At 36.7% G+C, this 25,233-nt stretch overlaps 1 protein-coding gene across 2 annotated transcripts in view; it reads right to left on the bottom strand.

The window, feature by feature from the left end:
* ADAM10 (ADAM metallopeptidase domain 10) overlaps positions 1-25,233 on the bottom strand; it is a 136,191-nt gene that overhangs the window by 31,066 nt on the left and 79,892 nt on the right. For both annotated transcript variants that reach the window (XM_069596382.1, XM_069596384.1), the window contains exons 5-8: positions 22,264-22,364; positions 11,673-11,822; positions 7,764-7,856; positions 4,795-4,978 (exon numbers count right to left, since the gene is read on the bottom strand). In XM_069596382.1, coding sequence (XP_069452483.1) covers positions 4,795-4,978; positions 7,764-7,856; positions 11,673-11,822; positions 22,264-22,364 — 528 coding nt within the window. The remainder of the gene's footprint in view (positions 1-4,794; positions 4,979-7,763; positions 7,857-11,672; positions 11,823-22,263; positions 22,365-25,233) is intronic.

The following is a 25,233-nucleotide window of genomic DNA, read 5'->3' as shown; positions in this document are numbered from 1 at the left end:
ATATTAAAAACTCCAATAATGCACTTCCTATATTTTTGAGGTCTATCTAATTTAAGGAAAGATAATGCATAAATTTGAGTGTAGTCTTCTGAAATACAGTCTTTTAAATTCATATCTAGTTTAATATGTTTAACTGCTTTTGGTTTCAATAACTACTGCTTATCTGCAAAGCTTGCTATTTTTACAGACTAACAGCATATGTTAGAATAATTCAGTTGTACAGAAAAAAATACAATACTATGTCTAACTTTATTAGTTGTGATTTAACTTTTTAAATACTGCAACAATTTTTGATATGCCAGAACTCAATTAATGTTATAAATACCTACAGCTAAGTCATAACTCAAGTTCAGTAATTGCTTTACACTGTAAATTTAAAAGTTTACTACATACAGTCATCACTGAAAAATACAAATTACGAATAACAATGATGGACGGATAACTCAAAGACCAACAAAGAAACAGAAACATTTTTCTATCTACAAGATAGTCTGAGGGCTAGTCACAGAATATCGGTCCTAAACTTGTTAAAACAATTCCCCAAAAGAAAAAAATTATAAAACCTACAAGGGTAAATTTAATACCCTGAAAGAATCCATAAATACAGTTTTGGTGTGAGCAGCCCTAAACATCTACAACAATAGTAGCATGCTGACCATTCAACATTAATCTGAGCAGTAATTCTGAAGCAGAAATTAGTATACTGCCAGACAGGTTCTAAACAAGAAAAACAGAAAAGAAGATCTCTACCAAATGAAATGTCCCCCAAAATGTTCTTCATAAATGGTGAAAGAAATACTCAGGGGTTCAGGACTGGCTCTGCAGATGAACTTCACAGTTGGCCTTCAGTGACCTGGCAAACTGAGACTATGTTCACTGGGTTAACTGGTAACAGTAAGGTGGGTAACAGATGAGCAGAATATGCCTAAATAAAACAAAGACCCCCTCAAAAATCACGTTAGAAGGGTGTAGCAAATTAAGTACAAAAAAGGGCTATCTAATATAAAGAATTTACTTTGTGAAGGAACTGACATTTCAGTCTCTAAATAAAAGGCTGCTACCTGCTTATCACAAAACTTTGCTTATAAACAGAGAAGTTTAATATTTCCAGTTTCTTATTCAAGACTAACTTTGTTTTGGAGACCAGACTCCTCCCTTTCTAGCACTCCTTTCTAAGTCCTGTATGATTTCACATGGAAACCTCCAAGTTAGCCCAGTTTATGAGCTGTTCTATTTATTATGGAGTTAGGGCAGGAAGAACTGTTTTTCTCACTAAAAGGAAACTGAAGGCAGAACCCAACCACAATAAGAAATTTTAAGAAAACAAATAAAAAGTAACATAAAAAAAGACTGAAACACAAGAAACATTATTGGAATGTTTCAACTCTCATTGTTTTTTCCACCTTAACTGAGTCAATGAAGAGGACTACAGCTAGTAATTTGAGTAACTATCCTGTGAAAATTAACACAACCGTATCACAACAAAATTCTTTTCACTACTCTATATTTGAATAGTGAAACAGCTGCAGAATTAAATGAAATTAAGCTAAATAATACAATAGAAATTAATGAGGTCAAATAAAAGTGAAAAAGGTTAAGAAAAGCAAGAGACCACCAGCTGAACAGATCAGCTATAAAATACTATTGCAAAAAATTAAGCTAAAACTAGCATTACTAAGATTTGCATACAGAAATATTAAGTCACAAACGAAGGGCAAAGACGGAAGAAATTACAATGAAAAATAAACAAGCTGAAACAACATGATTTACCTGAATTTACAGAGACAGAACAGACAAGGACCCAGTACACTAGCTCCCAATCCAGAGCTCTTTATCTCACGACAATTACCCAAAACGATGCCTAAATTCTAGTCAGACACGACTGAGCGACTTGGCATGCACGCATGACTCCTCTCTCTTAAGAAAGAAGGAAACAGATTCCATCTCTACTTAGATTCAGGAAACATTTCAACTTCTTCTTGGAAATGTCTTAGATAAAAGCAGGATGTTACATTATAATAATACCGAGTGAAATAACTACCAAATGCACAAAACGTGGAGCCAAAAGGTCCAGATTCTAGGTTCTTTGAGGTACTGGGTTGTAACCCAACTTTCCTCATCTGTATAATGGAGGAAATAACACCTATACATCACAAGGGAACTGAATTAATTAGTAAGAGCAAATACATGAAGTTGCTTATAAAAACAAAATACAAACCAAATAAACTCAGTTGAGGTAGTCTAAGGGCAAAGGGAAATGAAGAAGAAAGCTGTCAGGGCAGTTATCCTATTTTAGAAAAAGTTGTGTCAAAGGAACAAAGACCCCTTCTCTTTCCCACTCTGGCCCCATTCTTCCGGCCCTGTCTAGCTGTTCCCCCAGAAGCGCCTAGAAAAAGGCTTGTGAGAGTTGGAGTTGGGATTTTAACACAGATTAAAGGAAGAAGGCATCAGATGAAGAACAACAACAAAAATACAAGTAATGTGGCCTAGCATTCTCAAACCAGAACTCTACCTACTGTCACTTCAATAAAATACATAGTACTTCATAAATTAAGTGGTCCAGATATCACAAACTAGACAGAAAACTAACTGTCCCCCAAACCCTACTTCAATCATGAGAAAAACATCAAACAGACTATGACAGAGGGACATCCAACAATATCCCTGACCAATACACCTCAAAACTGTCAAGGTTATAAAAAATAAGAAAAGTCTGAAAACTCATCACAGCTAGGAGGAGACTGAAGAGAAATGACAAGTGTATGGTTGTATCCTGGACAAGATCCGGGGATGGGAAAAGGACCTGACGAATAAGAAATCTGAATAAACTACAGGATGATTTTAGATAACAATAATGTACCTATTATTACAATAATGTAATCATTAATGTTAACAATAATGCACCATGTAATACTGGTTCATTAAGTGTAACAAGTGTATCATACTAATGTAAGCTGTTATAAAACAGAAAGGAAGGGGAGATGAAACTCTATACTATTTGCTCAATTTTTGTATAAATTTAAAACTGTTCTAAATATATAGTTTTGTTTTTTTTAAGTAGACATACAGATATCTGAATATTCAGAAAAACTTGACCAAGCTCTCACAGAACCGCTACATTCTTAATGAACAATAGTTTGGAGTTGAAAATACAAAATGGCAGGAAGTTTTTAGTCTGAGATCATCTAATCATTTGCCCAGGACATTTTGTGAGCAAAAATATTAATATGCTGGTTTTCAAACTTTAGAATGTATCAGAATCACCTGGAGGGCTTCTTCAGACAAAGACTGATGGGCTCCACACCACCCAGAGTTTCTGACACAGTAGACCTGAGTGAGGCCCATAAATTTACATTCCTAACAAGTTCCCAGGTAATATGGATGCTGCTAGTCCATGGAGCACAGTTAAAGAAACACTATATTAACCACAATATATAAAGAAAAACGAAATGAATCCTTGAGTTTCTATAGTACCTACTGATGAATAAGGAGAAGGGATTATAAACATCGTGATAAAATTATCCAACTAATCTTTTTCCCAAGCAGGGAAAAAGAAATTTCAGCATATACAAGTAATAAAATATGTGAATTATCACAGGAAAGAGTGAAACATACAATCTACTGACAATGCAAGTAACACAAAACCAGCACAGATCACTTTAAGGGACAAATATCCAAAAATACTGTATTATATAATACATGTAGCCTATGACATAAACATGTATTTTAATGACAGCAGGGCTTGAGTACACTTCAAAATGTGGCAGAGAAACAAAAGCTTTGGAACCTGTAAAAAGGATATTCACTGCAGGCTTTTAAAAAAGAGCAAAATATATAAGAGGAAAACTATAGTACTAAAGATGTTATCAAAGGATAAATTAAGAATAGAAGAGCCTGTCTTACCCCATATGAAGTTTAAGTTGATTCTTTTAAAAAGACATGTCAGAAGGAGAAACTGCTGTTTACAGCTCAGAAGATGACAGACTACTGATCAAATCCTATATGGCAAATTTATATTCAAAGAGTCGGGGATTCTTTCTACTTATCTTTCACTTAATAAATCTGTATTTCTCTAAATAGGCTACTGAACCTATTATGCTGTAAATGACAGATCCCCATTGGACTGCAGTGGAAAGGAGATTATCCTACTCCAGCTTTCTAAATGATAGTGGCTTTCATGGCTAAGCAGACACCAGCAGAACGTGGGTCCATGCAGTCAAGCCAATGGAGCTAAGGATCCTGGGGCCTGCTCTCATCTCTTTTCAGGCAATACTTGACTTTTGTTAAAATAAAGGCTAGAAATAAAATGATGATAGTAAAGGTAGTCTCTTTTTCTTCCCACCTGCTGTTCTTGAGCAGGATTTCTCTGCATTTTATCTCACTGCAGAACAAAAGCAAGAACATAATTTTCCCTTGTTGACTCTAAGAACCTCTCCCCTACCCCCATCCCATTAATTAATTACATTAACTTTTGTGGAACAATTAGCATTCTGCTTTTCAGTTTCAGAAATAAGTACCACTTTTCCCCATAAAATTATTTATTTCAGCCACTGAATGTACAATACCAAATGTCAGGATATCTGCCTGTTAGTACTCATGTAATTCATTTCAAAATAAAAAGCTGCTTCATCTATTTTTCCATTTACATTATGCTTATGAATTTTATCTAACCTGAACTGTACAAATGAAAATACTGTACGGGCATCACTTTCTCCTATACTTTGTAAAATTCAATCCATCATGAAACTGCTTTTCATTCCAAGTAGTAAGTCAAGACATATCTAGATAAACTACCTGAAGGTGCTCCAACCCACGCCAGACCAAGGACACCATCATCAAAATCTCGATCTGTGAAAACGTAGGCCAAACAGTAGTCATCATGATTCTGCTCAGAATTCAGCTCCAGAAACTTCTCCACACCAATATTTGGAAAACGGAATGGATTTGTAGGGTCCTTCTCATCAGCAGTTGTGTTGATCTAAAACCCACAAAACAATGATTTTAATGAGCAGCTAATGTTAGCAGAGCTTTAGTAGTAGTATCCACTACTTAGTCAATTTTTTTTTTAAGTAGCCATAAGGATATCTGAAGAATTAGAAAAATTTGACCAAGCTGGACAATATACTTGGGGCCCAAGAAAGTTGGGGCTAAATTAATGCTTCTACAATTATTCCCACTTCCTCCACCCCATAGCTGATCAAAAAAAAAAATGGAAAGACAAGGTAGAGGAATTAAAACTGAGTATGTTACATTTCTGAGAAAATTTTCACCCCTTTCCTGAACACGTGGGATGAAAAAACAAGTTCTGCTTTCAAAATTTCTAATAAGGAAGTACAGTTTCTCAAATTTAATCATCTGATCAGTCTCCCTTAGTGCTGATCTCCTACATATGGTGATAAGTAAAGGATATAAAACCCTATATTTCACCTAATTAGCAGAACATAAAATGGATATTAAATCCAAGACTGTCAATTCAGCAGACAAATCATATTCCTGGTTCTACTTGCCTAGAAAATCATGAATCAAGCCCAACTAACTTCAAGTTCAATTTTTTTCCCTGTGTAATAATTTTTTTTTCTTTGCCCATTTGTTTCTCTGTTTCAAGCTGAGTTCCTCCAGAATGTTTCCTTCAACACTTTATCTACTATCTACTCTTGGGGCAGCTTTTTCTTACACAACATGAAAAATAATCAATTCTGATACCAAAATTCACCAAAACAAAAGCTTTTATTTATGAGTCATTACTTCTTTTCAGAGACCTCTGCCTATCTTTTGAAGTCCTAGAACAATTTGGTTTTCTCCAAGTAAGAGAACTACATATAAGACAGTTGATAGGGAATAAAAAGGAATATATATGAGAATAAACGTTGCTTAGAAGGCAAATCTCAGTCTACTGAATATATCAGTGATAAGGTAAGGCTATTACAGTCAATAAAACAAAAACTACAGGTCTTTTTATGATCCACATCTTTCAGTAAAATCAAGGGGTTTATAAACAGGATGGCAGAAACCCCTTGAGGGTAACTGCCCAAGGACAGATATGAGAATATTTGGTTTATCCATTAACAATTAATCAAAAACAATCAGTTATGGTCATATAACAACACACACACAAAAATCCTGAAACAAGAATACTAAGTATTGTAAGTAGCTCATGCTTAGAGACATGCTACATTGCTTTTCCCCACAAAACACAGAAATGAAATTCTGATACTTCTATAACAATGGCTATAAATAAAAACTGCATCTAAATTTTAGTTACCTATATTAAAAATGGGATGATGAATATTTAAATATGTGCTTACAAAATATAAATTTCAGGTTATTTAATGGGTCACAAACTTCAACTGATGAGATTTTAAACTAAAGTTTTAATCTTGATTACAGGCCAGAAAAACAACCAACTGCCACATTACCCTTTTATATACATGTGTTTCTTCATAATGCAAATTATTTTACTCAAAAAAATGTACCCTACTAAAACTTCTTAAGGTGTTCTCTATTTTTCACTATTTTGCATTTTATTCCTCTGTCTACTAAACAGCAATACTTATACCACTTATCATTTTTATTTGCTCATTTAAATGTTTACATCACTCTCAAAATACATGAAACCAACTGATTACGGTTCTTTATCTATCTACAAACCATATTTCACCTTAAGACTCAATGTAGTATTTAATCATGTCACTTTTAAAAGTAAAGACCACTTTCAGCTATTTTAAAAAATATATTACACATGTATACTGAAACTATAATCTAGTCAGCCATATTTTAAGAAATATAAAGAATTGTCTATGGGAAATTCCCTGGAGATCCAGTGGTCAAAACTCAGTGCTTTCACTAAGAGGGCTAGGGTTCAATCCCTGGCTGGGGAACTAAGATCCTGCAAGCTGCCTAGTGAGGCCAAAAATAAATAAATACATAATTTGAAAAAAATTAAAACCATTAAAATTTGTATTAAAAATAAAGAAGTTCTGTGGAAAGTATTTTTGTAAAATGATGACTTTTAAAACATGGGTTATCTAGCTTATAAACTCAGATTCCTAAAAGCTATATACTTTGAAAGAATTCATATTTAGAAAACATTTGAAACAGTCCAATTTTGTTAATAATTGAGTATTTACTTATTAACAATTTATAACATTAAAACTAAGAATCAGCATTTCTCAAAATGTGTACTGTAATTCTTTGGAGTCTCAGATGATGTTAATACAAAAAAGGCTAAATGAGCTTAGAAATGTATGTATTTCTCTCCCAAAGGATTTCTCAGAACGTGGAATACATTAATGTGCACTGTTAAATTTCAAGAGGAAATAGAATAAAGTGTTTCTCCAACTTCCAATTTTACGTAACCACTGTATCTATCCTTCCCTCCACTGGAGCATCAAATGGGACACATTCTAAAATATACTCTATAAGGAAAATCTACAGAAACTGGTGGAAATGTCAAGTACCGAATCTCTAGTTACTAGAGCACTTTATAACTAGTATGTTAATCAGACAAATAGAAAACAGTACTTTCTACCATACTTCTTCTACAGTTCAGATTAAAGCTCTATAGATTTCATTCTTAAATCATAAGTCCAGGTATCCCCTCTGTGTTCATGTACAACCCTAGAGTAAAGATAACCTGTATTAGTAAATACAATTTAAATTATTTAATGCATAAAGATGAAATAAAAAGCAAGCATTTTCATTTCGTAAACATGATCCTTACTGTTTCTCTTTTTTAATGTTAACTATTGAAATTCCTTACTTACTCTTATGCGTTTCACCATGAAACTGATGTTACGGATTCCAGAGAAGTCTGTTGTCTGGTAAATTGTATCAATTGCTTTAACATGACTGGATATCTATTGATTTTTTAAAAAAAGAAAAACATTTTAGGGGCAATGTTGAAATGTGAAAAAGACTGTGAATTTCCATTTTTCAAATCAAGAATTATTCATATTCTACCACATTCAAATTTTAAAATGTCAATATCATATACTAGATGAAAGGATGAAAAAGATTAGTGAGCTGGAACTGCGAAGAGAAACTGAATGACTCTCCAGACTTTTCTCTGGCCAAAACCAAACATGCACTCTTGCCTCAGTCATATAAAACTGTTTCTCAATTTATCCTGCAATGTCATACTTCCATGGCTTTTCACATGCTGCTGCCTTATACCTAAGGTTTTACTCCTTAGACTCAATTCAAACATATTCTGTGAATATCTCCCTGTTAGTTATCAGAGCACTCAGTCATTCTCTGACTCGGTCTTTCCACTGCTGCACTGGTACACATTCTGTAAGTTTTGTCCACCACTTACTATGTAGTAGGCACTGGGCTTCCCTAGTGACTCAGTGGTAAAGAACCCACTTGCCAATGCAAGAGACACAGATTTGGTCCCTAGGTTGGGAAGATCCCCTGGAGAAGGAAATGGCAACCCATTCCAGTATTCTTGCCTGGGAAATCCCATGGATGGAGGAGCCAGGCAGGCTATAGCCCATGGGGTCGAAAAAGTATCAAAGATGACTTAGCAACTAAATAACAACAAAGACACTGTTTTAGGTGCTGGAGGTATAGTGGTAAACAAAACTGAGAAGGTCCCTATAAATTTATAGAGATTTATTTTAGAGGGGGGAGAAAGGGAAGGAAGTAATACAAATATAAATAATACACATTTAGATTTTGCTAAAATTGAGAGAGACAAGCAGAGTGACAGAAAGATCCTCTTTTTACCTAGCTGACTCCCAACTTAACTCTCTGGCTTCTAAATCACTATACATGAACCTTCCCATCTTCATTTACAAAAAGCACTCCTGCTACCACTTATGTGAAAATATGCATGAATATATAGTTTCAAAACTATTTTCAAAGAAATTATATAAACATAGAACAGCCAAGTAGAAGCATTAACAATTTAAAAAGTAGCCCAGTTTGCCACACATTGATAAAGAACATCATAACACTGCTGGTAAAGTCCATTATAAATCTGTGCTACCTACACTCAGCTTGGTTTAGTGATCCCTTATCCAATACTCTGTTTTCTCCACCCCAAACATTGGAGGTTCAAACATTTCTCCACAGATGACTAATTAGATATCTTAGTTTACTGAGAGTTCATCTTGAGTTCTTGCTTTCTTAACCTTCAAACTTTTCTGTCTTTATTCATTTCTATCTTCCTCAAATGGTTATCTCTTCCTTATGGAGTAACTTTCTTATATTCTTAACCCCAATCCTTACTGGATCTTCAAGAACATTGTCTTACATCAATTTTTCTTTTTCATATCTTACACTGCTTCTCTACTGGATCATTTTCCTCTTCTGACCAACTTCTCGTGTGTCCCCCTTTCATTTAAATATTCCATGTTATTCTTGTGAAGAGAAGTCGCTCAGTCGTGTCTGACTCTTTGTGACCCCATGGACTGTAGCCTACCAGGCTCCTCCATCCATGGGATTTTCCAGGCAAGAGTACTGGAGTGGGTTGCCATTTCCTTATTCTTAAGCCACCATATTTCTGGTTTTTCACGTCTCTTGAAACTCTAACTGTTCCTGCCAACCAATTCCTTATTGTTCACAATGTTTTCACCCTCATAACTTTACTGAAAGCTCGCTTAAAGCATATCAACAATCTTCTGATAACTAAGTCAACTAATATTTATAATCATTCATTCTTTTTTTCAGCATTCAGATCAGTCAGGCAGCTCAGTTGCTCAGGCATATCCAACTCTTTGTTACCCCATGGACTGCAGCATACCACACTTCCCTGTCCATCATCAACTCCCAGATATTGCTCAAACTCATATCCATTGAGTTGGTGATGCTATCCAACCATCCAATGCCAGGCTTCCCTGCCCTTCACTATCTCCTGAAGCCTGCTCAAACTCATGTCCATTTAATCAGTGATGGCATCCAACCATCTCATCTTCTGTCGTCCCCTTCTCTTCCTGCCTTCAAACTTTCCCAGCATCAGGGTCTTTTTCACTGAGGTATAATCGACAAATTAAACATAAGATATTTAAAGTGTACATCATGACAATTTAACAAACACACACATTGGGAAAGGATCCCTCCCATCAAGTTAATTAACACACTGAAGTCATTCTCTCTGATATCTCCAAATATGAGAATACTGGCTATGCATTTAATTTGAAACTTTTCTTATTCCTTGATTGATCCTACTTTATCTCCTACCTCTTTAACTATTACATTTTAGCCCATAGTTTTCTCCTCCTCATCCTATTCACTATAAAGAGATTTTATCTCCCAGTTCCTTCCCTTTTGATTTCATTCTCTCCCTTTCATTCTCTTTCCTTGTTTTAACTATCTCTTAAACCCTTAAACTCCATGCAGAAAGCTCAAGGCTAACTACTCCCATGCTCCAATTCTATATTTTCAATACCCTAAAGGGACAATCATGTACATGGGTTTTTAAAACATGTCTAAAAGTAAGTTCATTACCACCAACAAAACAAGTTCACCATTTGTACTAATGACACCTCCACCATCTCAGTCTCAAATCCCTGGACTCAAAACACATTAATCAAACTCAATGGATACCTTCAAAATGAAGGATATTTTGAAGAGTATCTCCAAAACATTTATACTTTAATAAGGGTTTTTCCAGTAGTCATGTATGGATGTGAGAGCTGGACTATAAAGAAAACTGAACACCGAAGAACTGATGTTTTTGAACTGTGGTGTTGGAGAAGACTCTTGAGAGTCCCTTGGACTGCAAGGAGATCCAATCAGTCCATCCTAAAGGAAATCAGTCCTAGGTGTTCATTGGAAGGACTGATGTTGAAGCTGAAACTCCAATATTTTAGCCACCTGGTGCGAAGAGCTGACTCATCTGAAAAGACCCTGATGCTGGGAAAGATTGAAGGCAGGAGAAGTGGACGATAGAGGATGAGATGGTTGGATGGCATCACAACTCAATGGACGTGAGTTTGAGTAAACTCTGGGAGTTGGTGATGGACAGGGAGGCCTGGCATGCTGCATGCAGTCCTTGGGGTTGCAAAGAGTCGGAAACGACTGAGCAACTGAACTGAACTAAACTGAAGGGTTGAAAAGATACAAATGCAGATAACAGTGTAACTATAGAGTGGGCTTCTCAGACAGTAAAGAATCTGTCTGCAATGTGGGAGAACCTGGGTTCTAACCCTAGGCGGGGAAGATCCCTCGGAGGAGGGCATGGCAACCCACTCCAGTATACTTGCCTGGAGAATCCCCATGGACAGAGCAGCCTAGTGGGCTACAGTCCATGGGGTCTCAAAAAATCAGACACAACTGAGCAACTAAGCACACAGCACACAGAGTGCTAAGTATAATGAGAATACAGAATAGAAATTAAATACTCTTATTAGGATTCTTCTACCTTTCTCTCCTTTAAGACCACAAATGATAATCTAACCCTCTTTTCAAAGCTAAGCTCCAGTGCCAGCATCTTTTTCATGGAATCATTTTCTTAAATCTCTCTTTCGAATGACACTAAAATATCCTAACTGGTCTTTCAGTTATTTGTGTTCTTATCTTACATATTTTATCACATCACAACTGAAAATACATACTCTTTACTTTTCCAAAATGAGATATGCACTAACTTTAACTTTTAGAGGAAAATATAGGTATAATGAAACAATATGAGAATATCAAAACTAAAATAGTAGCAAAATTATAGATACCTGGGCAATCACAGCTTCTCGTGTTCCGTAATATTTAAAGAACAGGTGATCAGTCTGAATATAAAGCTGACAAGTATTTTTTTCAGCTACAGTTGTACGTTTTTTCCTCAGGAGTTCTGGACCATTAATAGCATGTTCTTCTTGAGGTGTCTATATGTCAAAAGAGTTATTTCTGATCATTAGCATGTTTCACTATCATAATTTATATAATCAATGATATACATTTTAAACAACTTCATTTTCCATTTTATTATTATTTCCTCACACTGTTTAAAATTTCTAAACACCACTTCCAGTCTCGTAACATTCTACTGTATAGATGATTTATTTATTTATTCAAACAATTCTTTAACTTTGAAACATTTTCAAAACATACCATTTAATATGTAATCATGCGTGTGTGTGTGTGTGTTTGTCTGTGTGTATACACATACACATAAAGCAAGTCTTACAGTCGTCTATAATACTTTGACATCTTCCTCTACCAATCTATCACCCGGCTGTGTCAAATTTAGCATCTAAGTACTTAGGGCATCTGCCCACATTACCTCTAGTCCATCACATTAGCCCAAGCCACCATCACTTACTACCTAGAGTATTGCACTGAAAGTGATGGGAATCCATCTCTGTCCATGGCTGACCTTCAATCTGATCTTTAAACTGCAATCTTTTCAAAACACGATTTTGAAAATATTACCCATCTGCATCTGTATTTTAATGACTTCCTATCACTCTAAGAATAAAATCATAAACCCTTTATACGTACCACCTAGTCAACACTACAGACTCTGTTTACCTGTTCAGTTTTGTCTCATTTCATATTACTTCACAGAGAGACCTTACAGCACTACCCAACTCTAGCTCTCTCTGCTACAGCTAAACAGAACTTCTTTCCAATCCTGCAACACATCATCTGTATCCCTTCACAGTATTTTGCGCATGGTGATACTGCCTTCCCTGATCTAGTCAACTTCTTTCTTCAGACTTAGCAAAGGTTAAATCACCCATTTTACACCTCATAGAACCATGCACCCATGTCCGTCACAGTTAATCATGTGGTTATTTATTTTCTGTGCCCAGTCCACCACCATTACTTCAACCACTAGAATATGAGTTATGGAAAGAAGAAACTATCTCTGCGTTTGCTTCCTACTATACTGCTAGCTGGCAACACACACTTCACAGGCAAATGGGAGACACTCAATAAGTATTTGTTTAAAAAGAATAACACTGCTATTGAATCTAAAGATTTAAATATTTGCTGGCATCTAAAAGCACCATGTTAAGTGAACTGCAATGACAGTAATAGAGAATTCAACTTAAATTTTAAGCCACAATTCCAAATTTACACTCACATTTTATAATTTCCTTCTCCCTTGACAACTCCATGTTTGTTCTCTTAGTTACTGTCTTCATTGTACTTTTATCTATTTTCACTCAGTACATCATTCTAGGATGGCAGTTACTGTTTCAGCACATTCCATTGTCTTCTGGTTTCAACTGTTTCCAATGAGAAACGAGCTGTCATTTTTACTGCTGCTGCTTTGAAGGTGACTGGACTTTTTACTGGTTGTTTTTAAGAGTGTATCTTCAGTCTTCAGGCTTTTCTAATACTGTGTAAAGTATAATTTTCTTCATGAAAGATCTGTCCTGCACTAACAACAGGGTCTACTACATTTGTTGTTTGGTTTTCTCTGTCCTATGCGGGAAATTCTCAGCCACCATGTCTCTATTTCACTCTCAGGCTTTCTCCTTCTGAGATATCAATTATACATACTTCAGACCTTTCTGATGTTTCACTATGTCTCTAAAACTCATTTCTGTATTTTCTACCCATTTGTTTCTAAGCGGTTTACTCTTTTTCTTAGGACATACTATCCAGGTCTAAGTTCATCAAATTCTTGGTTTCTGTTGTTATATTTTTCAGTTCTAGAATTTCCATTAGGATCTTCTGTTCACTTCCAATTTTCTGCTGAAATTTTTAATTTTGTTTTTATGTACTTGAACATACTATAAAGTCTGTATCTATGTCTGATCATTTCATTATTCAGATACCTTTAGGTTGTTAACATGTCTGACACCTCAGCTAAACCTTTTTGAGTGTGTACACCTGTTGTTTATCTTTCTTTTTAAATTTCTATTTCTTATATTTTGGCTATGCCATACCATGAGGCATGTGGGATCTTTGACCAGGGATCAAAACCATCCTCCCTGTAGTATCTTAACCACTAGACCACCAAGAGAGACCCGGTCATTTAATCCTGAATGACTAATGTTCGGTAAATAATTTTTTCCCTCTCTTCTACCATGTTGTCTTATTTGTTAATATGCTGATTATTTTGAACTCAGGGCTGGACAATGTACATGGAAAATCAGAGACATAATCTGAGGCTTCAAGTAATGATATCTTTCTCAAGATCTATCAATATTTTCACCTCTGGCAAGCAATGAGGCTCGGTGCATTAGTAATCCTCCATTACCTTAATTCAGTCAGAGATTAAGAAGATGTGGTGAGAAACTCTAACCCCTGTGAGGGGAGGTAGAACACTTTCTGATTCACTTTTACTTCTAGAGAGCAGCCCTTCCTTCATTCACGATCCCAACATAAAGTCCCTAAACAGTACTTTTATCATTAGCCTCAAGAACCTGGAGACTTCTACCCAGGAACTGGAAGATATAGCTAGAGAAAAGGTAGCCCAAAGCGTCAGGGTCACTCTCCTAAGTGCGCTCTTTCTCCCCAAAGATCTGTCCCCACACTTCTTCAGAGCCCTGTTATTTCTCTAATGCCTTGAAACAGACACACACATATGCAGATACAAATATAAATAAACATAAACACTTTCTTAATATTCATATTTTGAGGTCAGGTTGGTTTATTAGCTGTTCTAAGCAGGAGGACTACTTCTCTATTTTTGGAAACAATTCTTTGTCAATGTCATGTATTGTTAACATAGTCTCAGAGTTCATAACTGTCTTCACTGTAAGGTGTCCTTCACTCTTAATTTTCATATAGTGAAATACACCAATTTTTAGTAGTCAACGATTTCATGCCTTATTAAAGAGTTTCTCTATCTCAAAATACAAAATATTTTTTAATATCTTCTTTTGTCAAGTGTCTTTTCAAATGCTTTTGCCCATTTTCTATTTATTTATTTTTTTTAAAATAAAAAAATGGGCAAATGCTTTTGCCCATTTTTTAATTGAGGTTTATGGGTTTCTTTTTAATTGAGTTCTTGGGCTTCCCCTGAGGCTCAGATGGTAAAGAATCTGCCTGCAATGCAAAAGACCTGGGTTCAATCCCTGGGTTGGGAAGATCTCCTGGAGAAGGGAAAGGACCCACTCCAGTATTCTGGCCTGGAGAATTCCATGGACTGTGTAGCCCATGTGGTTGCAAAGAATCGGACATGACTGTCACTTTCACTTTAAGCGTTCTTATTATATTCTGGAGAGGCCTTCTGTTATTTATACATACTGCTGACATTTTGCTCGTAGTCTGTGGCTTCTTTTTTACATTTTCTTAACTATATCTAATGAGAAGTTCTTAATTTAACAGAGTCAAACTTGTAATTTTGGGTGGGGAGGATGGGAGGCAGGCTATTTTTGTGTCCTAAGAAAACTGTTTTCTATTTCAAAGTCACAAAAATTTCTATGCTTCAATCTAGAAATTTCTGTTTTACCTTTATGCAGATTTATTATCAATTTTGTATAAGGTATAATGGTATAAACAGGCTTCCCAGGCGGCTCAGTGGGTAAAGAATCCACCTGCAATGCAGGAGACACAGGCAGATGAGAGTTCAGTTCCCGGGTTGGTAAGATCCCCTGAAGGAGGAAATGGCAACCAACTCCAGTATTCTTGCCTGAAGAATCCCATGGACAGAGGAGCCTGGTGGCCTAGAGTCCATAGGGTCACAGAGTCAGAAGCAACTAAAGCGCCTGAGCACACAGCACATAACAGTATAAGTGGAGGTTCTTTTTTTTTTTTTTTACAGTACTATTTGTCAGACCTTCCCTGATAGCTCAATCGGTAAAGAATCCGCCTGCAATGCAGAGGATGCCGATTTGATTCCTGGATCAGGAAGATATGCTGGAGAAGGGAAAGGCTACCCACTCCAGTATTATTGGGCTTCTTTTGTGGCTTAGTTGGTAAAAAAATCCACCTGCAATACAGGAGAACTGGGTTCGATCCCTGGGTTGGGAAGATCCCCTGGAGAAGGGAAAGGCTACCCAATCCAGTATTCTTGCCTGGAGAATTTCACAGCCTGTATAGTCCATGGGGTTGCAAAGAGTCACATACAACTGAGTGACTTTCACTTTTCCTTTCATTTGTCAGACCTCTCTTCTGTCCTTTAACTTACTTTTGGACTTTTCTGAAATTTAACAGACCATTTGGATATGGACTCTCTATTCCATTCCATAACCTGTAATAAAGCTATCCTGAGGTCAGGATGATACCATCTTGATGACTGCAGCTTTATAGTTAAGTCTCAAATACAGGTAGTGTTAAGTCCTCTGGCTTTTGTTCTTTCTTGAAAATTCTTTTGGCTGTTCTAGGTCCTTTACATTTCCACATAACTTTGAAAATCTATTTGTTCATTATTAGCTAAATCCTCACATGGGGATTATAACTGATTCTTTCATTATAATCACTGTTCTCTTCTCTTTGTTTTCAGTAATTTTTAAACATATTAGTAATAGTTATTTTAAAGTCCTTGTATGCTAATACGTGTAATTTCTAGTCTGTTTCTATCTGGTTGTTTTTCTTATCCTGATCATGGATCACATATTTCAACTTCTTGAGCTTCCTGTCATCCAGCAATGTTTTCTGAACGTCTTACATTCTAAATGTGAAATCACTGAGTATCTACATTCAGTGTCCTTTTTTAACAAGCACTACTGAGCATCGTTCTAATCAGTTCAGTTCAGTTTAGTCTCTCAGTTGTGTCCAACGCTTTGTGACACCATGGACTGCAGCACGCCACGCCTCCCTGTCCATCACCAACTCCCAGAGTTTACTCAAACTCATGTCCACTGAGTCTGTGGTGCCATCCAGCCATCTCATCCTCTGTCACCCCTTCTCCTTCCACCTTCAATCGTTCCCAGCATCAGGGTTATCTCCAGTGAAATAAATCTTCGCATCAGATGCCCAAAGTATTGGAGTTTCAGCTTCAGCATCAGTCCTTCCAATGAACATTCAGGACTGATTTCCTTTACGATTGACTGGTTCGATCTCCTTGCAGTCCAAGGGACCCTCAAGAGTCTTCTCCAACACCACAGTTCAAAAGCATCAATTCTTTGGCACTCAGCTATCTTTTTAGTCCAACTCTCACATCCATAAATAACTACTGGAAAAACCATAGTTTTGGCTACAAAGACCTCTGTTGGCAAAGTAATATCTCTGCTTTTTAATATGCTGTCTAGGGTGGTCACAGCTTTGCTTCCAAGGAGTAAGCATTTTTTAATTTCACGGCTGCAGTCATCATCTGCAGTGATTTTGGAGCCCAAAAAATGAAGTCTCTCATTGTCTCCAATGGGACCGGATGCCGTTTTTTGAATGTTGAGCTTTAAGCCAACTTTCCCCCTCTCCTCTTTCACTTTCATCAAGAGGCTCTTTAGTTCCTCTTCACTTTCTGCCATAAGGGTGGTGTCATCTGCATATCTGAGTTATTGATATTTCTCCTGGCAGTCTTGATTCCAGCTTGTGCTTCTTCCAGCCCAGCATTTCTCATGATGTACTCTGCATATAAGTTAAATAAGCAGGGTGACAACATACAGCCTTGACGTACTCCTTTCCTGATTTGGAACCAGTTTGTTGTTCCATGTCCAGTTCTAACTGTTGCTTCCTGACCTGCATACAGATGTCTCAAGAAGCAGGTCAGGTCGTCTGGTATTCCCAACTCTTTCAGAATTTTCCACAGTTTGTAGTGATCCACACAGTCAAAGGCTTTGGCATAGTCAATAAAGCAGAAATAGATGTTTTTCTGGAACTCTCTTGCTTTTTCGATGATCCAGTGGATGTTGGCAATTTGATCTCTGGTTCCTTTGCCTTTTCTGAAACCAGCTTGAACATCAGGAAGTTCACAGTTCATGTATTGCTGAAGCCTGGCTTGGAGAATTTTGAGCATTACTTTACTAGCATGTGAGATGAGTGCAACTGTGCGGTAGTTTGAGCATTCTTTGGCATTGCCTTTCTTAGGGACTGGAATGAAAACTGACCTTTTCCAGTCCTGTGGCCACTGCTGAGTTTTCCAAATTTGCTGGCATATTGAGTGCAGCACTTTCACAGCATCATCTTTCAGGATTTTAAATAGCTCCACTGGAATACCGTCACCTCCACTAGCTTTGTTCATAGTGATGCTTTCTAAGGCCCACTTGACCTCACATTCCAGGATGTCTGGCTCTAGGTGAATGATCACACCTTCGTGATTATATGGGTTGTGAAGATCTTTTCTGTACAGTTCTGTGTATTCTTGCCCCTCTTCTTCTTCTGCTTCTATTAGGCCCATACCATTTCTGTCCTTTATTGAGTCCATCTTTGGATGAAATGTTCCCTTGGTATCTCTAATTTTCTTGAAGAGATCTCTAGTCTTTCCCATTCTATTGTTTTCCTCTATTTCTTTGCACTAATCACTGAGGAAGGTTTTCTTATCTCTCCTTGCTATTCTTTGGAACTCTGCATTCAAATGGGTATATCTTTCCTTTTCTCCTTTGCTTGTCACTTCTCATCTTTTCACAGCTATTTGTAAGGCCTCCTCAAACAGCCATTTTGCTTTTTTGCATGTCTTTTTCTCGGGGATGGTCTTGCTCCCTTGTCTCCTGTATAATGTCACGAACCTCTGTCCATAGTTGTTCTATCTATCAGATCTAAGCAGTCTACAGATCTATCTACTCTTTCTATTAGATCTAACCCCTTGAATCTATTTCTCACTTCTACTGAATAATCGTAAGGGATTTTATTTATGTCATACCTGAATGATCTAGTGGTTTTCCCTACTTTCTTTAATTTCAGTCTGAATTTGGCAATAAGGAGCTCATGATCTGAGCCACAGTCAGCTCCCGGTCTTGTTTTTGCTGACTGTATAGAGCTTCTCTATCTTTGGCTGCAAAGAATACAATCAATCTGATTTTGGTATTGACTATCTGGTGATGTCCATATGTAGAGTCTTCTCTTGTGTTGTTGGAAAAGGGTGTTTGCTATGACCAGTGCGTTCTCTTGGCAAAATTCTATTAGCCTTTGCCTTACACCTCATTCTGTACTTCAAGGCCAAATTTGCCTGTTACTCCAGGTGTTTCTTGACTTCCTACTTTTGCATTTCAGTCCCCTATAATGAAAAGGACATCTTTTTTGGCTGTTAGTTCCAGAAGGTCTTGTAGGTCTTCACAGAACCGTTCAACTTCAGCTTCTTCAGCATTACTGGTCAAGGTGTAGACTTGGATTACCATGATATTGAATGGTTTGCCTCGGAAATGAACAGAGATCATTCTGTCATTTTTGAGATTGCATCCAAGTACTGCATTTCAAATTCTTTTGTTGACTATGATGGCTTCTCCATTTCTTTGAAGGGATTCTTGCCCGCAGTAGTAGATATAATGGTCATCTGAGTTAAATTCATCCATTCCAGTCCATTTTAGTTCGCTGATTCCTAGAATGTCAACGTTCACTCTTGTCATCCCCTGTTTGACCACTTCCAATTTGCCTTGATTCATGGACATAACATTCCAGGTTCCTATGCAATATTGCTCTTTATAGCATCGGACTTTGCTTCTATCACCAGTCACATCTACAAATGAGTGTTGTTTTTGCTTTAACTCCATGTCTTCATTTTTTCTGGAGTTATTTCTCCACTGATCTCCAGTAACGTATTGGGCACCTACCAACCTGGGGAGTTCATCTTTCAGTGTCCTATCTTTTTGCCTTTTCATACCGTTCATGGGGTTCTCAAGGCAAGAATACTGAAGTGGTTTGCCATTCCCTTCTCCAGTGAGAAGATAGGTGGCTAATTTACTTGAAAAGCACTTTGATCTTTCTGAAGCTTGGTTTTTCAGCTTAGTTAGGACAAGTCTGGAGTAGTCCTTTAGACTAGGGTGAGATTAGCCTATTCCAAGCGTGGGCTGGAACCTCTACCAAGTACAATTTTTGATAGGTGTTTAGTTCATAGATTGCTCAGTAGTTTTTCTTTCTCGGGTAGTTTTCTCATAGAATCTCACCCTGTATGTGCATAGGGTGGAATCCAGCTAAGATTCCAGGTGACCACTGTGCAGATATCTAGAGCTCTTTATCAGCTTAGCTGCCTCGTCCTCCCAGGTACTATGTCCATAAATCCAGATACCTCAGCCTTTCTGAATCTTAACCTGTCTCTTCAACTCTGCAAGAGTGCTATGTGTTTCGTACTCTTCTTGAAGTGCCCTTCATTGTGCCATTCCTGAAATTTTGCCTCCAGTCAAAAAGTCATAGAAATCAGAGATATTTATTTCTCCTTTCTCAGGGATGTCAATCCTGCATTGCCTGTTGGCCAATATTTGAAAATAATTGGGGCTTTTTTTTTGGTTTTTGTTTTTCCAGTTGTTTTTTGCAGAACGGCTAGTTGGGTGCCAGTCACTTTAGCATAACTAGAAAGGGAAATTTCCACCCACTTGTTCTACTAAGAGTTTCAAAGTTTTTGTTTCAGACCTGCGGTACTTACCGAATTTTGTTTTAAATATAATATGAGGTAAATATACAACTTCTTTTTTTCTCCAAATGGATAAACACTTTTTTGGTTCCATTTATTCAACAGTCTCTATTTTCCCTTTGAGATTTTATATCTACCACATAACATAAGTTTCATATCTGTATGGATCTGCTCCTGGGCAATTAATTTTATCCCTCTGGTCAATCTGTTCATCCCTATGCTAAAAGTACTCTCTCAGTTACTTTAGTAAGTCTTAATATCTTCCAGGGTAAATCTTTTTCTTGTTCACCATCTTTAGATGGGCCTTATTTCTTCTTAGCCTTCACTTTTTCTTCAAACATTTTAGAACCATCAAGTGCTATGAATAATCATGTTGTAATTTACACAGAATTGCATTGAATCAATAAAGCAATATGAGGAAAATTAATGTTTTTCTATTAGTTTACCAGTTCCATTAATGGAACTGATGGAATGTATCTCTCCATAATAAAATCAGTCACCTGTAACATTTCTTATAAAGTTTTATAATTTTCCTTATATAGGTCTTTCTTTGTTACATTAACTCTTTGACAGATGATATTCTTGACACTATTTTTAATGATGTCCACTCTTGCATTACATTTTTGGTGGTCTACTGCTAATATAAAAAATATATATAACCTTTTGTATATTAATGTTATATCTAGCCACTGATAAACTCTATTATACCTACTCATCTATGGTTTCTGCCTATCTATCCACATTGTCAACACCTCAATACAAGTGACTATCATTTCCCAACTGAATAATTGTAACAACTTCTAATTAGTCTCCCAGTCTCTAGTTTTTCACTCCTAGCCTGAAGCTAAGAATTCTTTACTGGTACTGCTATCTCTCTGGCCTTGTATACACTGTTCCTTCTCTTTCCATCTCTTCATGGTCAATCTAACTTCTTATTCTTTTAGTTTCTGATTATTGTCCTCAAACACTTTTGAGGCTAGGTTAACTAGTCTTTTTGTGGGTAGAATACCACCCACAAGTATGAACTCTTACCTTAATTCTGTATTTCTTACTACCTTCAATTTTTCTGTGTCTCCAATTAAACCATAAACTTTGTGAGGATAAGCCTTCATCTTAATTTCCACATATTTCCAGAACCTGCCACAGATATTCTAATATATGGGAGATCAACAGAAAATTGTTCAGTGAATATAAGAATAAAATCTCACTTAGACTTGAAAGACCCATTTGAAATGGTATAATCTTATGCCATGTTGCAGACTAAGAAACATACAAATTTGCATTTGTGACTCAAGAAATGTTAATCTACCCTACTACTTTTAGAAAGTATGTTCAAAATACATGATAAATGTTTTTACTATAAAAACAAAACTTTAAAAAGTTTAAACTTGTGTTTTAAATAACTACAAAACTATCACCTATGAATAAAATAAAATCAAAAAAGAATCAAAGGTCAATAGTCAACAACAGAAAAACTTACAATTAAAACGTTAAAAGCACTGTGATTTTTATTAGGGTAAGTAACCATCTGAGTTTGCTTAGACACATGATTTTCAATGGTAAAATGAAGATGTCCCAGGCAAACCTGGGGAAGTTGGTCACTAATTTTCATACTAATACAAACACTGATATTTATATGAAACACATGTTTAGACTGAATACTTTTAATTTTATGATAAATCATGTAAGAGAATATTTTGGACATGTTATGATTTGGGGATCATGCAGACTGTATTCAAATCTCAGCATCACATTTTATTATAAGCAAGTTATCTGGCCTCTTTGAGCATTAAGAAATATAAATATTTCCTGACAATAGTATAAATATTTTAGAAATCCTAGAACACACATCTTAAATGCAGAAACACACACGCACAATTTCACTTTCATTTCTGACACACAAACTTGTAATAAAATCTTACCTGTATTACTTCTTCTACACCAGTCATCTGGTATTTCCTCATCCTTTCAAACACTGAATGATCTGCACAACCCCCCTGTGGACCATATTTATGGGGATACTCTAAAACACAAAGAAGAAATGCTATTACTGTCACATGTTAAGATATGACAAATTATCTTATAAACAAAAATGTAACCGTCATAATTCATGAAAGCCAAAATGCTTATTGAGCACCAGTGGGAAAGGCATTATGCTAGGTATTCTAATTTTAAAATATGACAAGTGAGGACTTCCCTGGTGGTCCAATGGTTAAGAATTCATGCTTCCAATGCAGGAGGTCCAGGTTTGATTCCTGGTCAGAGAATTAGAACCCACAACTAAGAGGTCAGATGCTGCAACCAAAGATCCCACATGCCACACCTAAGACCTGGCATAGCCAAATAAATAAATAAACTTCCTTTTTAAAAAAGTTTGGCAGGTTCCAAAGTTCTCCTTCAACATCACTGGTCTCTAGGCTTTTTTCATATAAATGATTTGTGAGTTCTAAAAAAGAACAATAATCATTCTTTATTCTGGGTTTAAATTTCCAAACCTTGCCCACTTCAGATAAATAGAGCATTTTAAGACTGCAATTTACTTCATTTTGTAATTTATAACTTTCCTGTCAAACACATTAAATTTCTTATTTTGCAAATATATAAAACTACTTCAATCTGAACTAGTTAGGCTAATATAATATTTATTTGTTTGAATTCCTTCAATGAATACCAACTAGCCTTAAAGGAAAGTAATATAGAAACATGCTCCACGGCATGGTAAAAGTAGACTGAGTTTAAACTTCTTCAATGTATAATTCAAGTGAATGCTTTACAAAGCAGTAACTATTTTATCATCATTTGTTTTCCCTTTCTAATTAAACAATGATTAATTTTGCTTTAACTGAATTGTTTCTATTTACAGACAGCTGTTCAATTTAGTGTAGTCGTTTAAAAGTTTATTCCACTCTCTCAGTTCACATACTTCTCCCTTGTTAAGGTTCGCCTCAGTTCATGAACATATTTTATAACTTAATCTAGTACCCGTAATTAAGAGACGTGTCAAAATAAAATACCAAGACATGGGTGAGAGGGGATGCACTAAAACATCTGTAAGTAGCTATAGTTATAATACATAGAATTAGAATTAAAAACACGTTCTTGAGTAAATCTAGAACCTAAAGTGGACACTAGTGACCTATTCCATAAGAAATACTAATTAAATATTACAATATAAATCAAAACTGGCTGTTAGGAGGCAGGGGTTAAGGTCAACCTATCTACACTGATATAGTAGCTATAATTTAAACCTTAGTTTTTACCAGAGGTCAAGACTGCAACAGCTGTAAATTCCCACCAATAAATGTGGAAGAAATGATAGACTTAAAAATTTACCATTTTGCAACTCCATATGCATAAGCTGATATAGGCAAGGATCACCCATTCCCAGGTGGCACCAGTGGTAAAGAATCTGCCTGCCAATACAGGAGATGAAGGAGACCTGGGTTTGATCCCTGGGTCAGGAAGATCCCCTGGAGGAGGGCATGGCAACCCACTCCATATTCTTGCCCGGGAAATCCCATGGACAGAGTAGCCTGGCGGGCTACAGTCCACAGGTTGCAAAGAGTTGGACATGACTGAAGCAACTTAGCATTCGGTTCAGTTCAGTCACTCAGTCATGTCCAACTCTTTGCGACCCCATGAATCATAGCACGCCAGGCCTCCCTATCCATCACCAACTCCCGGAGTTCACTCAGACTCACGTCCATCGAGTCAGTGATGCCATCCAGCCATCTCATCCTCTGTCGTCCCCTTCTTCTCCTGCCCCCAGTCCCTCCCAGCATCAGAGTCTTTTCCAATGAGTCAACTCTTCGCATGAGGTGGCCAAAGTACTGGAGTTGCAGCTTTAGGATCATTCCTTCCAAAGAAATCCCAGGGCTGATCTCCTTCATAATGGACTGGTTGGATCTCCTTGCAGTCCAAGGGACTCTCAAGAGTCTTCTCCAACATCACAATTCAAAAGCATCAATTCTTCGGTCCTCTGCTTTCTTCACAGTCCAACTCTCACATCCATACATGACCACTGGAAAAACCATAGCCTTGACTGGACGGACCTTTGTTGGCAAAGTAATGTCTCTGTTTTTTAATATGCTATCTAGGTTGGTCATAACTTTCCTTCCAAGGAGTAAGCATCTTTTAATTTCATGGCTGCAATCACCATCTGCAGTGATTTTGGAGCCCTAAAGCCATTAGGTCAAATGTACAATAATAGGATATTCAAAGTTCCTGAAAGTATCACCTCATAGGTGGTGGTTTAGTCATTAAGTTGTGTCTGACTCTTGTGACCCAGACTGTAGCCCCCCTGGCTCCTCCATCCCTGGGATTTCCCAGACAAGAATACTGGAGTGGGTAGTCATTTCTTTCTCGAGGGGACATTCCCAACCCAGGGATTGAACCTGTGTCTCCTGCACTGCAGGCGAATCTGAATGGCTGGAAACAGACAAACGGAGAATGGCAAGAGTAAAATTGGCACCAACTACAGTAGCCTAGATTCCTGAGTCATTTCTTGAAAAAAAGCTGACTGATGATGAATATTCACATTAAACTGTTACAATAGTGAGAAATGAGGTTTCAGTGCATTTTGTCATTTAATTTGGGACTGTCTGGTACTGCAAGCAGCATTATCTTATACACAGTAAAAAGTTTTGTTAAGGAGAATAGAAGAATTCATTCTATATCTGAGCTGCACTGGCATTTAGCAAAGTTTTCCTGTCACAGTCAATATCAAAATAATCTTGGCCCAGCACATCAGAAAATGTTTAGCAGTATTCACATTCGCCACTACTTTCTGAATATTTTCACCTTAAACTAGTTTTCACTTATCCCAAGATACAACATTTGCCCCCAAAAAAACCAGTCAATGGTTAAATTGAAGACTGATAACTACATAGACT

Source organism: Ovis canadensis, chromosome 7, assembly GCF_042477335.2.
Source record: "Ovis canadensis isolate MfBH-ARS-UI-01 breed Bighorn chromosome 7, ARS-UI_OviCan_v2, whole genome shotgun sequence".
Lineage (NCBI taxonomy): Eukaryota > Metazoa > Chordata > Mammalia > Artiodactyla > Bovidae > Ovis > Ovis canadensis.
Note: the sequence above shows the minus strand (reverse complement) of the source record. Positions and strands in the feature narration are given on the sequence as shown.